The 17,603-nt window shown below is 37.5% G+C and overlaps 2 protein-coding genes across 2 annotated transcripts; one reads left to right on the plus strand and one right to left on the minus strand.

Annotated features, from left to right (window-relative positions):
- Nucleotides 1-355: 355 nt before the first annotated feature.
- Nucleotides 356-2,427, minus strand: LOC146900983 (LOB domain-containing protein 4-like). The gene is made up of 2 exons (XM_085734015.1): nt 2,387-2,427; nt 356-2,139 (listed from the first exon to the last, which is right to left on the minus strand). The coding sequence occupies exon 2, from the start codon at nt 2,135-2,137 to the stop codon at nt 1,337-1,339; it is 801 nt and encodes a 266-aa protein (XP_085590141.1). The 5' UTR covers nt 2,138-2,139; nt 2,387-2,427; the 3' UTR covers nt 356-1,336.
- Nucleotides 2,428-14,753: 12,326 nt separating this feature from the next.
- LOC146900984 (uncharacterized) lies at nt 14,754-15,313 on the plus strand. Its single transcript, XM_085736998.1, has 2 exons — nt 14,754-15,194; nt 15,308-15,313. The coding sequence occupies exons 1-2, from the start codon at nt 14,754-14,756 to the stop codon at nt 15,311-15,313; spliced, it is 447 nt and encodes a 148-aa protein (XP_085593124.1).
- Nucleotides 15,314-17,603: the final 2,290 nt, after the last annotated feature.

A 17,603-nucleotide genomic window follows, 5' to 3' on the forward strand; every position in this document is an offset into this window, starting at 1 on the left:
TTTCGAAGTCACACGCAATACGGCAGCTGAGGTAAGAATTCCAAATCAATTTTTCGTTATTGGATACCAAATCCATATATATTTTTGGATTCTACAACCATTATATTTTGGATACTATACAAGCAAAAGTACTACAAGCCTTGGCATTCATGAGTTAGGCATCACAAATGGATGGTGCTCTTAAAGATTGTATGCAGCAGATAACAATATGCTACTGTTTCTTTTTTACATTAATATATATTATTGATTACTAAATTTTTCCCTATCACGAATTAATAATTCATATTTGTATTCATGCAAGTGTTTATCTAATTTCTATAAAACTATATGATTAAGCTAGAAAGTACATTCATAATTAGCTTATGTAAATATAATATTGGTAAAAAAAACTTACAAGTACATTATCATCATGCGTTCAAGATAATAAGCTTAGAGCACTTTTATTAGGAGAATGATTCATTGACACCCTTTTTCCCATATCACTTTTGTATATATCCTACGTGGTAGGGTATTTCGGTAATTTCATAAACCCTTTTTTTTTCAATCTCGCCAATCCTCCTCCGTAACGGAAACACACCCTCTCCAATCCTTGTGTGCAACAGTAAAACCCACCCTCAAACATTCCCCTCCTCTCTCTACCATCTCCCGTTCTCTCCACTCTCTCGACTCTCTCTCTATCTCTACCATCAGATTTGAAACTCACGGTGAGATTGTGGATTAACAAGAACAAATAACCATGGACGACGACGGTGAGTCCGTGAACGGCGACGGTGATAAAGACACGACAAATTGCAGAGGGAGGGCGCTAGAACAATTGCAACGAAGATGGTGGAGGACGAAGACATTTGGATCCAGTGATTTGAGGGAGAAGGGGATGACCACTGATGAAGAGATGGTGACGAGGACAAAGATGATGGTGGTGGGAGGTCGTTGAGCAGTTGAGAGAACGGCAGTTTCAATCGCCGTCGTCGGAAAATAAATAGGCTGCCGACGGCGGTGGTGAACTTTGGGGTGAAGGAGAAAGGAGAAAAAAGGTGAAGGAAGAGAGAGACAGAGGGAACGTTTCCATTTTTTTAGTTGGCACTATTTATTATCTTTTATTGGCATTTGGGAGGTGTAGAATGGTATGTTGCCACATAGGTGTGTCAACATATCATCTCTCCTTTTATTATCAGATAAATGGAAACATACAAAATACATCTTGAATTGGTGTCGATTTTATTAATAAATATGAAGAGAAAACGATATAAAAACCAAAACTACATCAAACTATGGTATCTGATGTGAGTTTTAGATGTCCAAATATTAAACAACTACAACACCAATATCTCTCTTATTATTCTTGTTGGTTGCTAGTCTTACCATTGTCAATAGTATCAGCCCTAGAAAAAGGAAGCACAGAAGGAGCATCAACATGAGGAACGTCAGGAAGCATCTGGGATCCTGCCAACCCAGAATCACGAACAAGAACATCAGCATCCATCTGGAGTCTTGCCGAGTCACTACTGCCATTGACAAAACCACCACCAACAGGGTGGGACCTAGTACTAGTGCCACCGTTTTCAACAGGAACATTAACATCCATCTGGAATCCTGCCAACCCATCATCACCATCGGGGCCACTAAGAAGCTTTTGTTTTAACACTTCTAAGTTGTGAATCTGTTGAGTCGTCAACTCAGCAGCCGGCAGCTGATTAAAAGCCAATTGTCTTGCACCGACTGTCATAGTCCGTGCAGATGCATCTGGCTTAAAGCCGAAACAATCAGGAAAGGCGAGAACAAATTCAACGACCTGAGGACTGAGGTATTTGGCCAGTTCGTTCTTCACACTCTTGAGTTCCGTTCGAACTTCATTCAACCTACCTTGAAGGTCATTTGCTGGACCCGCACAGCCATAGACTGGGTCCCTCAACCTGGCCTCAGCCTCATACACCAATGATTCAATAACTTGTTCATGATGTGAAGCATCAAGTTTTTTCAACATATTCGACACATTGTTCTTTCCAAACACAGAGTGTACCTTGATGAAACGCTCCGGGTTGTCAGGTGGAAAGTAAAGAGCAAGGTCACAGCTTGAGTCGCACTCCTGACAGAGATGCTTGCACGCTGCGCACGGGCGAATAATCACTCTTGCCATCACTGCACATTAAATTAACAAATTCAATTACTAAGTTCATTCAACAACAATATATAACACAAAAAGTGAAAACGAAATCCATTGTCTATATTTTTTTTCTTGACCTAACAATGCCATGCGATATTAAATAATTTTGAAACGATCAAAATTTTTAACGATCTGGGATATCAATTTTCAATGATCAAAATTTTTAAAAATGAAGAAATAAGAGAGAAAAAAAAAATCTTAAAACGAAAAGAAGAATCTTACAATGGAAAAGGAGAAGTGCTATGAAAGATGAAATGTTTTTTTGAAACATTAAGTATGAGATGTTACAAACAAAGCTTTCTTACTCTATTTATAATGAAATGCTATCTTTTTTTATTATTATTTTTTGACCCAAATATGTGAACAATTCTTTACATTAAACTCTTTTCTTTTCGTATCACATTTCTAGAATGGTCTTATATGTAATGTAAAATTAATAACAAACATTTTTTTCTAAAAAAAAATAATAATTTAAAGTCAAATTTAAATATAAAATATGTACTCTTAAAAAAAATAACAATTTGAATATTTAAATATAACAAAAAAAATTCAGAAATTAATTTCAGTGATTTTTTTATTAAAAATAGATAATAATTATTAGTGATAGCAATCAGGTAAATATTTCAAAATCATTTCATAATTTAAAGTCAAACTTATATACTTCATCCGTTTTAAAATGAGTGTCGTTTTATCCAAAAAAAATATATATTTTAAAATGAATGTCACTTTCAGTTTCCAATGCAATAATAACTTTTTCTTTTCAATTGTACCCTTCAATTAATACTATATACACTACTTCCAAAGTATTATTTTTTCTTTAATGAAAAACAAATCAATAGTTGATTAGGATAATTTGGTAAAATAACAGCTCTCTTTCTTTTAATTAATGCATTTTTTAATATGTGTGTAAAAACTTTAAACAACATCCATTTTGAAACGGAAGGAGTATAAAATGTGTATGTATCTTGTTTTTGTTTTGTTTTTCTCAAAATATTATTATATTCACTCATATAAGATATTAAAAAATTAATTGATTGAATATTTAAATAGAACATAAAATATAAAGAAATTAAATGCTACACATTAATTATTTTAACATAAAAACAATAATTCTATTAATTTTCTAACAATGACAGATAATCACTTATCTCAAAGACGATAACTTAGTCTTGTAACCTTGAGGAACTGAGTTTATCTATCCTCGAGGAAGGTTGTAAAATGGCCCCTAATACGGCTTGAGCCAATAAAATTTCCCCCTTCTCAATTCAAAAAATATATTATTATTTTTAAGTTGCAATTTATAAAATATTTAATATTTAAAAAAAATTGATTAGTCCTTTAAAAAAAATATTCAAGTTAAATTTTAATTTTTTAAGTCAGGAGAAAGGACATGCCTCAAGGAAAAATAGCGACAACCCAATTAGGTTGGCACCCCACTGCACCCCATCCCTAAGCCGTCAATCTAAAAAAATTTACTAAAAAAAGTGAAAAGTAAAAGCCATCATTTCATAAAAATATTATGAAGAAAAAAAAATCATTTTTACACTTCTAGAATGGTCATATATGTGAAGTAAAAGTAAAAGCAATAATTTCATAATTCAAAGCAATCATTTATTAAAAAAATATTTTAATATGAAAAATAGAATTTAATAAAATAATGTATAACATAAATTATGAAAAAAATTAAATACTATATAACATTTAGTTTCTTATAAAATATTAATTATATTACTTTTCTAAAAAAAATTCTTATAAAATATTAATTATATTACTTTTCTAAAAAAATAGATAATTACCTTTAAAAATTATTAATAATGATTGTAATTTATTAATTTAATGCAGTTGAATAATTTATCATTCAATGATTTAGATAAAGGACAAAAATAAATAAATATTTTCTCAAAATAACCAAATAAATATTAATTATAATAATAATATAATAATAATTAAAGGAATAGAATTATCTAGAAGGAAGCAAATAAGGTTGAAATTTCAAGGGACAAATTTTATAAATATTTTATATTTTTATGAAAAAATATTTTAGTTAGTGTGATAAAGTTTATAATATTAAATAAAAGTTTGATAAAGGTTATAATATTATTAATTACAATTTATTATACAAACCATTCATGAGACAAATGTTTTTTCTTTTGGAACACGAGACAAATGTTTTTCCGTAATCAATTAGTTTTTATCATAAAGCTAAAACTTTATTTAAGAAATAAAAAATAAATAAATTGGAGGGACCTAAATAGTTAACGGATAATCATTCACCGAGTAAATTAGTTCTTGTATGGAACTAATACAAACACGAGATCAATGTTTTTCACTAATGTATAAAATGAGACGTTAATATTTCGATAAATATTTGTGTCAGGTGATATGTTTTATCTATAAAAAATGACAAGTAATCAATTTTTTTTACATTTGTTAAGAGTTTTGAGGTTTTTTTTGTCAGTAGCCTAGTGGCTAGAATTCACCTTATAATGTGAATAAGTGGCGTGTCTGAGGTTCGAACCCCGACCTTGCATATAATAATGCATTGTCCTACCAACTGAGCTTTGCTCACGGGACCGAGTTTTGAGGTTTTATTCGTACCTAAAAATATGAAGAAAATGTTTTGGCCAGCCTAACCAAAATCGAATGACACTTTGTCACTCTAAAATGAAAAGAGAATAATCCAAATACAAAACTTGGAACACACTAAAAGTATTGTGCTAGCTGATAGCAATAGTAGTGTGAGCAAAGTATTTAATTATCATACCTGGGAAGAAGACCCCTTATTTATCATGATGCATTCTCAAGATGCACTCGAGTCTGTTGCTATTTTCACTCGTAAGATAGGGTTCAGTTTGCTGAGTGCAACTAAATTCGAGATATATGTGGCCGCCTATCGGATTCGAATGCATCCTTAGATGATAGGGATTGTTTAGTGATTATTTGATAGTTTATTGGTGTTGATGGCGATGGAGCACATCAATGTTGAAGCATTCTTGATGTTGAAATGAGGAGATTTATGGAAAATGGCGTAGGAGGTATAGTCTTGTGTTGCGCCACGCTTCGTGGCGATATAAGCATATCAAATTGACTCGTGGTTGTTCCTGTTATTAGGCCTAGTTGCATATTTTTTTAATGGGTTTTCTTATTGGACGACCTATGGAATGAATCCTGCTCTTTACCCAAACAGTTTTGTTCATTCCCAAAGTAAATGTCACAAATGCCCCTGCGTAAGTTAACATGCGCTGCGTGAGTTAAGTCACGCTACGTGACTTAACTCACGCTAGTTATAATTCTGCAAAAAATCCCAACGTGAGTTAACTCACGTTGGTTTTCATACACACACTACATGAACATCCACCCACCATATATTTTGCAAACCTCCAAATCTGACCATATATTTTTAAAACCGAATCCACCGACTTGAGAAAGTCAATTGGTTGATGAAGTGATGAAGAATTCATGATGGATGGTCCTTTGTAGAAAGTCAACACAAAAGCACCTGCTATTGAGATTATGCTCCCCATTACCGAATCCACCGACTTGAGAAAGCCAATTGGTTGATGAAGTGATGAGAGCAAACCACGCAGACTAATAACTTTTTCATTCTTAATTACAATTATAAGACCAAACCAAATAAGTGGACAACAGACTAATAAGAGCAAACAAAATATTGTGGATTGCATGAAAGCAAACCAACGTGAGTTAACTCACGCTGGGAGTCAGTGTGTTTTTTTTTGTGTGACTTAAGTCACGTGATATTTTGTACTAGCATGAGTTAAGTTGCGCTACGTAACTTAAGTTACGTACGATTTGTACTTGCGCAAGTTAAGTTGCGTAGGGTCATATGTGTAATTTACTTTGGGAGTGAGCAAAACTGTTTGGGTAAAGAGCAGGACTCCTATGGAATAACTGGCTTGGGCCTTTTAGGCGCATACCATTACATAAAAGAAAATGAGTATTACTTTTCCCACCCTATGGCCTCCTCGCGCGCCCTATGCAAATTACCAACATACCCTCTGGAATATATATTCTGGAATAACTATGAAAATTCCAGATTATATAATCCGGACAATTGCGACATATAAAAGGAACTTCACCCCTCATTTTTACAGTTTTACATTTTCACTTTCCCAAATTCTCTCTCTGTAACACTCATACTAGACGTATCTAGAAAGTCTAGCATGTGTATTAGTTTAGTACTGGATACATTAAAAATTTACAACTACGAATGAATACATATACGACCAAATGCGTTCGTACATAATAATACAACTCAACTTTTCTAAAGTATATTAGATGCATCCTTGAATATCCACATCGTCCCGCAGCGGTACGAACGAACACTTGTCGCATCATCCATTCGGCTACTAGCTTGCTAATCCAACCTGTTTATCTGAAACAAATAAGGATTGGGATGAGACATAATGTCTCAGTGAGTTCCCCTAAATCCTAGGCTATAGGCAACCTCAAGGGGAAACCTACGGTCACCACGTGTCTACATTACAACCTGACGGTTGATTATACGTGTGTGGGGACTTGCATACTTAGACGGTAGTGCATACTAGAGCCGTCATAATCGTATCTTAACTTGTTATAGGCTTCACTTCCTATACGAGTCATGGCGGTCGAGGGGGAATCTAAAACCGCATTGTCAAGAATACACTCTATGTATCGAGGCCTAAACATAACATACTCATGACACGATTCTAAACCGAACGATTAGGGAAAACCTAAGATCGTCATCGGTATCATGTTCTTTACTTGCTTTATTCCATGCCTTGTACTTATCATGTAGCATCTAGTGCTCATATTCTTAAACATAATGTGCATGGATTCATTCTTGTATAAACATGAAAAACCTAATCATATTCATATATTGCATAAACGTATCTAGGTTCATTCATTAGGTTAGCGTTGAACAACAATTATTATCTTGATTCATTTTACGGAGAGCCCCGGGGTGGAGTAAACCCGAGTACAATCCCATACATACCAAAAATACCTAGCTAAGGTAATCGGACTCCCTCGGTGTCGTGCGGGTCCCTTACGGCTTAAACCGTTCCCCTTAGGTCGAGAACCTCCCGTATCCCCCTGGCGTGGATAACAAGAGACACGAACACCTACGTCTTACTTACTCGGTGACATGCGGGTCCCTTACGGCTTGAATCGTTCTCATTAGGAGAACCCCTTGTATCCCCCTGAAGTGGATATCAAGAGACATGTCACCTACACATATTATGTCATGGTCTTGTCGTGCATATAAGTTAAACATAATCATACATACATATTTACCTCGGAACCTTAATCGATCCGATTAGCGGTAACTTATACTTATTCATACTTAACATGGTGGAGGGGTCTAACCTATCAATCCACAACTTACATATTTGCTAAGTCATTCTAGCTCATGTGCGAAGAAATTACACTTCGCGTCTTACTTACATATGCACTCATTCCTATACTTGACATACTTAGGGATTCATGCTAACTTGCTAGTTCTCAACAACTATGTCGAGGCTCTACATTCATGCCCTTTCTTAATTCATCACTACCCGGACATATTGCATAACATAACACTCTTGCGTATCATTTATCAACAAGTATTGGTAACAATTTGCCATGCCTTTCCCTTGATTAAAACCTTGTTTGGAATTGTACTTTAGGCACTTGGAATTGAGGGGTTCATAGTTTAATAAGGTACTGCGAGATCAAGCCTCGGATGGCCCATGCTGGCCACAAAACGAATTGACAACACATGATGTGCAGTCAATTTCGCCATGGCCAAATTCTCTCCGCCATGGCAAAATTTTTCGCCGTGGCGAGCTCAATGGCGAGCTACTCCAGAGAGCCCTAATCCCCAGCTCGCCATGGTGAGCTAAATTTCGCCAGGCGAACTGTAGCAGTCCAGAATTCTGCAGAAAACGTGATTTTGCATAAAAACATCAATTCAAGTGTTCTAATTCATTCTAATCATCCATAACATCATAAAAACAACTTATATCATGTGCATGGCATCAATTAACAATATTTGATCATAAATGATACAAAGGGGTACTAAAACCCTAGTTTTATAAACTAACATAATTCAAGTTTTCTTCACAAGATTATACAAACCCAAAGGTAGGTAATCTAACTATGGAACTCACCTAACATGTTCCTTGCAATTTCCAAGCATCAACCCTAGCTTTGATCCATTCTTGATCCTTAGCCCTTTTCACCAAACCATGCTTAATCCTTTCCTCCTCTTGTTTCTTGCTTGATAAGTTACCATAATCCATGCTTAATCATGTTTTGAAGGAAGTTTGGATGATTAAGAGAGGAGAGGGAGGCGAAAATTCTTAGAGAGAAGGGGGAGAGAAAGGGTTTTCCAAAACCTAGAGAGAGAAGTGAAATGGGAAAATGAATATTTTGGTGCCAAAACCACTTATATACTCCCTTGCGTGCAAATACTTAAATGCCCTTCGTCTCAATCGTGTTTACCTGACACTGATACACAAGTCCATATTTAACTGATACCACATAATATTAGCTTCCCTCGTACTTAACATTTTCGTCATACTTGCTTTCCATGAATCTTAGTCCTCTGATACATTTAACAGATAAAATTTCCATTAGCTGACGAGCGGGATATTACATTCCACCCCCCTTAAAAAAATTTCGTCCTCGAAATTTAGAGATCAACTACCAATCCTCATGACAAAACTTATCATCTATGGTCTGAGTCAAACATTTTTCCATTCATACATATCCAAAGGGTTTATCGAATCATGTCGTCATCTTGTTTCTTAACACACATGTAACTGAACATAGCCTTCTTGATCTTAATATCACTCAACTTAGAGTTATCTTGGCATATCATGACTTGAAACTTACCTTGCTACACATAAACTTCTTGTCTCTGACTCGTAACTTACCCACTTAACATAAACCATTCATAAAGGTATCTTATCATAAGCATGAACACTCAGGATTTGCCTTTTTAACTGGAATCCTATCGGATACCAGGTTTGCCCTGCAGTGCTTACTTGCAGCATAAAACATTTTTCATACACATACATAGTTAAAAACATAATTTTCCTTATAGCACCTTGAGACATACTCCTCTTTCCCACATTACTTATCTTGACGATTTCACGAATCCACGAATCTCTTGTCTCTTTTCAGAGTCTTATTAATTCTTCTGATTTCATTACCATTCTTATTGCACCCAAATTCATGGATGACTCATATAACTTGTCGTAGAGAGGTGAAATTAAATACACCGATACATATGTCATTCATCAACCCATCTTGTAGCTTACATGCTCTTAAGGCTTCCGACTTAGATCCCTTTCATTTGAATACTCTTAACATATACTTGTGCACCTCATAAGACTTTTCGAAAAACCTTGTTGTTTACTTCATTAAATCTTACCTTACATGGTGTCCTACATGCTCTCAAGTGTCGCATCTTGTGATATAATAACGATACTTGTTCTTACATCTTGATTAAGAAAATTTTCTAAACCTTGGTATTTGGGTCCTTGGAACGAATAATTGTATAACTTAAAAGAAAACATTACGAAATCATATTTTTAAAATAATCATCGTTCCAAAGTCCCTTACTACCCATTTTAATTTTAAAAGTTATAAATCATAATTCGAAATCTTCGTAGCAAGTATCGTGATCATTTAACAAGTTTGACATAGGAGAGTATGCACTTCCTCGTGCATAACTCAAGGTTTATATCTCCATGATTACTGTCTGAACTTTATTTATTAACTTTCGTTGCGCCACTCTGATTCCCACCAGTTGACTTTAACCAATATTCTAATCCCTCGAGACGACTGAAACTTCACATTAATTTTCCCATATGAGCCTTATATTCTTGAACTTTTCATATGGCAACCATTGCCATAGACATGCACCTCAAAATACCTTGCAAGATCGAATCTCATAGTAGACTTGTCACATTACCATAATACTTTACTTGGGAATAGACCTTATATTCACACTAGTTGAGTTCACCTCATGACATACACTTATCATACATAAACTTGTTTCTGAGAAATCTTGAATTCCCATAGTAGACTTATCATAATTCATACATACTTTCCTTGATCATACTTCATTGCATCCTTGTATTCTCGCATACTATGTTTTGCATAATCAAACTAATGATTGCTCGTTAATTTCTTTCTTTAAGAAAACATCATAATTTAACACACGGGTCATTGGCGTTGACGGTTTCTCTTTATGTAAAAACGTAATAAGTTTGGCCCCAGTCGTTACTCTAAAATCACGGAATAAGTTGACAACACAACTGTGTCATCTAACCTTAGTTCCAGTGAGTTTAGCCCACTCTACGTGAGTCGTAACAACCGGTACCTACAAAAATTCCATTTTAAAAATCTATAAACATCAACTCCAATCACCCATATGTGTCTACCTTTCTAAAATCTTGTAAACTTTTGAATTCAATATCTTAACGGGCTTTAACAATTCAATTAAGCAAAACATAGATCCGGGGGTACTCATAATTTCCTTAAATCTGATAATCTCGCGACTTTACATAATTCTTTACCACTTACCTTTCATCTCATGCATGCGCATCCACTTTATCCATTCATATGCCGGAACCTTAAAACTTTTGACCCAAGCTCTTCGTCAGCTCTTGCCACATTAACTTCTAATGTTGCCTTAAACCAGATTGATTCCGTTAATACTTGTCCATGCATTTTCTTCCTTAGAAATCATAGGGTGTGATGTGCATTCAATACTTGGTATTATAGAGAGTGTTTGTTACATAAAAGATTGTGAAAACAACCTCCAATAACTACTACTGACCCTAGAGACGAAATGACAGGTTTCAGAAAAACTGAAAATTTCGCCCCAGGTTCGCTATTAGCGAAATCCTCTGGAGTAATTTCGCTATTATCGCAATTTTCGCTATTGGCGTATTTTCTAAAAATTAGTTTTCCAGAAAATCATATTTTTCATAAAATCTTATTTCCTCAAGTATCCCAATGCATATCATTCCTTTCGATCGTCTTAAAAACAATTCTATAACCTTTGCATGACAAGCATTAACATCAATCGATTCAATTCACGGCACATTAGAAACTGATATCTTGTCATCCTAGCACTTAACATAAACTTCCACTTAAAACTTCAACTTCATCCGCTAAGAACGGCTTAACTTATCTCTCTGCCAACTTATTCATTGTTAGAACCTTATTCTTACTGAACATATAAATCTTTATCTTCCGTTCTCATATCTCAATCCCTGAGAGCTTACTAATTCCATCAACACATGTTGACTTCTCCTTAACTTTTAGTCTTGTACTTACGTTCCAGAATATATGTTCCTTTGCATACAGTAAACCCTGTTCCAACAACAACTTTTGCCGCAACTTCATACCATACTTAGATATTTCAAATTCTTCACTTATGGGTATACGAAATATCATAAACATCTTACCCTACGATGTTGGAACATTCCTTCTTATCATAACCTTACATTCACGGAGGATTTACACTTCCACTGGCTTAGTTCACCGGCACCTTCTGGCACGATCAGACTCTTACTAATACTTATCCGAGTTCTTACTTCTGAGTTCACATTTTCCAGTGCATCTCCATCACATACTTCGTTCCTCCTGGGTCCTATTCAGCTCTCAGGCATCCATTCCAATCGTCGAATGCTAAATTGAGTTGATCAGGCTCAACTAACAACAACAATTAGAACTTTTACCCGGAACCCAATGGTCCCACTACCTTTGTTGTAACTTAATGACCCAAGGCACGATCTGAATCGACCTGCTCTGATACCAAATGTAACACCAATACTAGACGTATCTAGAAAGTCTAGCATGTGTATTAGTTTAGTACTGGATACATTAAAAATTTACAACTACGAATGAATACATATACGACCAAATGCGTTCGTACATAATAATACAACTCAACTTTTCTAAAGTATATTAGATGCATCCTTGAATATCCACATCATCCCGCAGCGGTACGAACGAACACTTGTCGCATCATCCATTCGGCTACTAGCTTGCTAATCCAACCTGTTTATCTGAAACAAATAAGGATTGGGATGAGACATAATGTCTCAGTGAGTTCCCCTAAATCCTAGGCTATAGGCAACCTCAAGGGGAAACCTACGGTCACCACGTGTCTACATTACAACCTGACGGTTGATTATACGTGTGTGGGGACTTGCATACTTAGACGGTAGTGCATACTAGAGCCGTCATAATCGTATCTTAACTTGTTATAGGCTTCACTTCCTATACGAGTCATGGCGGTCGAGGGGGAATCTAAAACCGCATTGTCAAGAATACACTCTATGTATCGAGGCCTAAACATAACATACTCATGACACGATTCTAAACCGAACGATTAGGGGAAACCTAAGATCGTCATCGGTATCATGTTCTTTACTTGCTTTATTCCATGCCTTGTACTTATCATGTAGCATCTAGTGCTCATATTCTTAAACATAATGTGCATGGATTCATTCTTGCATAAACATGAAAAACCTAATCATATTCATATATTGCATAAACGTATCTAGGTTCATTCATTAGGTTAGCTTTGAACAACAATTATTATCTTGATTCATTTGAGCCCCGGGGTGGAGTAAACCCGAGTACAATCCCATACATACCGAAAATACCTAGCAAAGGTAATCGGACTCCCTCGGTGTCGTGCGGGTCCCTTGCGGCTTAAACTGTTCCCCTTAGGTCGAGAACCTCCCGTATCCCCCTGGCGTGGATAACAAGAGACACGAACACCTACGTCTTACTTACTCGGTGACATGCGGGTCCCTTACGGCTTGAATCGTTCTCATTACGAGAACCCCTTGTATCCCCCTGAAGTGGATATCAAGAGACATGTCACCTACACATATTATGTCATGGTCTTGTCGTGCATATAAGTTAAACATAATCATACATACATATTTACCTCGGAACCTTAATCGATCCGATTAGCGGTAACTTATACTTATTCATACTTAACATGGTGGAGGGGTCTAACCTATCAATCCACAACTTACATATTTGCTAAGTCATTCTAGCTCATGTGCGAAGAAATTACACTTCGCGTCTTACTTACATATGCACTCATTCCTATACTTGACATACTTAGGGAATCTTGCTAACTTGCTAGTTCTCAACAACTATGTCGAGGCTCTATATTCATGCCCTTTCTTAATTCATCACTACCCGGACATATTGCATAACATAACACTCTTGCGTATCATTTATCAACAAGTATTGTTAACAATTTGCCATGCCTTTCCCTTGATTAAAACCTTGTTTGGAATTGTACTTTAGGCACTTGGAATTGAGAGGTTCATATTTTAATAAGGTACTGCGAGATCGAGCCTCGGATAGCCCATGCTGGCCACAAAACGAATTGACAACACATGCTGTGCAGTCAATTTCGCCATGGCCAAATTCTCTCCGCCATGGCGAAATTTTTCGCCGTGGCGAGCTCAATGGCGAGCTACTCCAGAGAGCCCTAATCCCCAGCTCGCCATGGCGAGCTAAATTCCGCCAGGCGAACTGTAGCAGTCCAGAATTCTGCAGAAAACATGATTTTGCATAAAAACCTCAATTCAAGTGTTCTAATTCATTCTAATCATCCATAACATCATAAAAACAACTTATATCATGTGCATGGCATCAATTAACAATATTTGATCATAAATGATACAAAGGGGTACTAAAACCCTAGTTTTATAAACTAACATAATTCAAGTTTTCTTCACAAGATTATACAAACCCAAAGGTAGGTAATCTAACTATGGAACTCACCTAACATGTTCCTTGCAATTTCCAAGCATCAACCCTAGCTTTGATCCATTCTTGATCCTTAGCCCTTTTCACCAAACCATGCTTAATCCTTTCCTCCTCTTGTTTCTTGCTTGATAAGTTACCATAATCCATGCTTAATCATGTTTTGAAGGAAGTTTGGATGATTAAGAGAGGAGAGGGAGGCGAAAATTCTTAGAGAGAAGGGGGAGAGAAAGGGTTTTCCAAAACCTAGAGAGAGAAGTGAAATGGGAAAATGAATATTTTGGTGCCAAAACCACTTATATACTCCCTTGCGTGCAAATACTTAAATGCCCTTCGTCTCAGTCGTGTTTACCTGACACTGATACACAAGTCCATATTTAACTGATACCACATAATATTAGCTTCCCTCGTACTTAACATTTTCGTCATACTTGCTTTCCATGAATCTTAGTCCTCTGATACATTTAACAGATAAAATTTCCATTAGCTGACGAGCGGGATAATACACACACACACTCTCTCTCTCTACATTATCCCAAATTCCGAACACAACAAATCTTGTCCAAATTTGGAGTTTTTTTGCTCAAAAGCACCGCATTTCAACCCTTGTCAAACATCATGGAAGGTAAGTTCGATTTCTGTAGTCATGCAAGTTCAATTAGTTCGTTTTTTTTTTGAATTCTGTCGAATCCAGTCCGGATTTCGTTTTCTGGACTAGGTTGTTCCACTTCCAGAATTCGAAATCCGGACAAACCCAGAATGTTGTTTTGCTTCTGTTTTGTGCTGTTTGATTGTGATGGTTGATTACCCTAATTTGAATGTTACAGAAGGTTCAACTTCTAATACTCAGCGCGTAAGGGAGGCAGGGCATGCTTCCCGTAGGAGAGCGCGTAGGCAACAGATGGAGGTTGAAGGTGTTGTTCGTCTGAGGCGTCGGGGTGCTAGAGGATGCCATGCTGATGTCGATCCTGATGTCGAGCAGCAGCCGGATCAGCAAGAGGACATAGAGCAGGAGATGCCTGATGTGGAGTTGCAGTGTATGGAGGAGCAGGAGCTTGAGGAGGAGCTGCAGGGTATGAACGAGGAGATGGAAGATGCCGAGCCACAGCAGAGGCGAAAGAAGAAGGAGAAGGTGGTGGACCCTGAGCCATTACAAGACTATCCTGGTGGTCCACACCAGACTGACCTGCTGTGGAGGTACCATGTGCACGTGGCCAGGAAGGCGGCTGATGACGTGGTATGTATTGTTTAACTCACTTTATATCTGAAGCTCAGTTTATATCTAAAACTGCTTGGTTATGTACTGTTTATATCTGACTGGTTTATTTATTGTTAAATATGTTTGTGAAGCCATGAATTTAAACTCACTTTATTAATTATAAATATTTGCAGTGGCGTGGAAAATTAAAATGCATCAACAACGGAAAGAAGATAGAGGCGATGCATGATGATGACACCAGACCTATCATGGCTGCACGTTGGTGGGAGAGCAGATTGCGTCGCACAGGCCTTGGTTGGCTCCAGGATACGAGCTACACGATTATTGATCATGGGCTGATCTGTGCGTTCGTGGAGAGGTGGCACGAGGAGACTTCCAGCTTCCACCTTCCGTTTGGGGAGATGACAGTCACACTTGATGATGTGGCCTCTTTGCTGCATATCCCCATTGACGGCATGCTCCTGTCCCACGGCTCCATATCACGGGACGAGGCGGTGGAATGGATGGTGGAGTACTTGGGGTCTGATCTGGGTGATGCACTCAAAGAGGTCGACAAGACCAAAGGTGCACATTGCAGATTTAACTACCTGGAGAGGATATTCAAGGAGCGGTTGAAGGAGCAGAGGGATTTGGCGGAGGAGTATGATGTGACTGAGGAGGTGGAGAGGTTGCGGGACCAGGCTGTCCGCCTATATTTGCTGTACTTGGTGGGCATCACGATCTTCAGTGACAAAAGCCAGTGGAATGTCTATGTTGTCTACCTGAAATACTTCAGAGACCTTGATATTTGTGCTAGTTTTTCATGGGGAGCTGCGGCACTAACTCAGTTGTATAAGGAGCTCAACAATGCTGCACGTTGGAACACCAGTCAGGTGGCAGGATACCTGAGTTTGTTGCAGGTATAAATCAAGAACTATGTTTTATTTTTTTTTTAATTTAAGTGTATATGGTTTGTATATTTATATGTGGTTGTCTTTGATGCAGGCTTGGGTGTTTCATCACTTCATAGGTATGGGAAGCAAGGATGTCTGGGACGGATATGTGGAGAATTTGTATCCACGCGCGATGCTTTTTGTGCCACTGCATGGTTTAGGCACGATGGACAACTACAAGAACTATCTAGATACGCTGGATTTGACGAGGGTTGTCATGGCCCCATATGGAGAGCACCGTCAGACACGTCCGTTTGAGCAGGTCAGCCTTTACTCTGGATGGCTGAGATGCGGAGAGCGCATGGTGAGATATCTGCCGGAGAGGGTGCTTCGCCAGTTTGGGTTTGTTCAGACCAGACCGAGACATCCCGTTCAGAGTGCACCTGTTGATGTGAACTTGGCGGAGATCACAAACCGCTTTCAGCGTGCACTTGATTATGCGCTGACACCTCAGGAGTTGGGAGAGACTGCAGTCCACGGTGTGGAGGTAGCAGATGGATACATCGAGTGGTTTTACCAGGTGTGTCATCCACGCATGATTCTTTCAGACATGCCGGTACCGGTGCCACAGCCACCAGAGCGTGAGGTCCTTGATGCCCGAGCTGCTGAAGATGATGGAGACCTTGCGTACTTACAGCTTAGCGGAAAGATGACCGCATCAGAGACCACATTTATGCTGTGATGAGAAGCGGTCTGATGCCGAAAGGGAGTGAGGAATGACAACATTTGGAGGATGCCTTGAGAGAGGTGCATGATGCCAAAGTTTACCGTCGTCGGAAAGCTACTGAGGGTGGCAGGGGTGGTGGCAGAGGTGGTAGCAGAGGTGTAGTTATTAGGGACTGATACTATTTTATGTAATTTTAATGTTTGAATATTTTGGATAATTATGTTATGTACCATTTGGATAATTATGTTTTATTAAAGTTTAAAAATTATATTATGTTGTTAATTTTGATGTTATAATTTGATTTTCTGGTTTACGTATGGTCAAAGGCCAAAAACATTGACTGAATTTGCTCTAAAACAGAGGCTCAGCCAAAACAGATAGCTTCTGCCTCTGAACTGATGCACTCCGGATTATTAAATCCGGACATATTTAACGCATTCCGGATTATATAATCCGGAACTGTCGTTCACCACCCCCTTTTGTTGACTTTCAACGGGGTGATTTACATGTTTCGGATTATATATTCCGGAATATCTCTAACGCCTTCGGATTATATAATCCGGACCACTATTTTTATAACTGGTATCATCAACCATCAGGGTGAATGGAGTGTCAAACTACACGAATTAATCCGGAATATGTATTCCGGAACTAGTTCGGATTATATAATCCGGACGAAGGGTATTTTAGGAAAAAAATAGGGCGCGCTAGGAAAGGCATAGGGTGGGAAAAGTAATACTCAAAGAAAATTGCTTTTTTGACATTGAATACTTCCTATTGACACAAGTAAATGACCAAATTACCTCAAGCGGTAGTTAACTACCGTTG

Source organism: Medicago sativa, chromosome 8 (genome assembly GCF_051527215.1).
Source record: "Medicago sativa cultivar Bolivia chromosome 8, Bolivia_mono, whole genome shotgun sequence".
NCBI classification, from domain to species: Eukaryota; Viridiplantae; Streptophyta; class Magnoliopsida; order Fabales; family Fabaceae; genus Medicago; species Medicago sativa.

Bases quoted from the DNA above. Each gene is read 5' to 3' on its own strand.
- LOC146900983 (XM_085734015.1), bottom strand. From the start codon at position 2,137: ATGGCAAGAGTGATTATTCGCCCGTGCGCAGCGTGCAAGCATCTCTGT.
- LOC146900984 (XM_085736998.1), top strand. From the start codon at position 14,754: ATGGTTGATTACCCTAATTTGAATGTTACAGAAGGTTCAACTTCTAAT.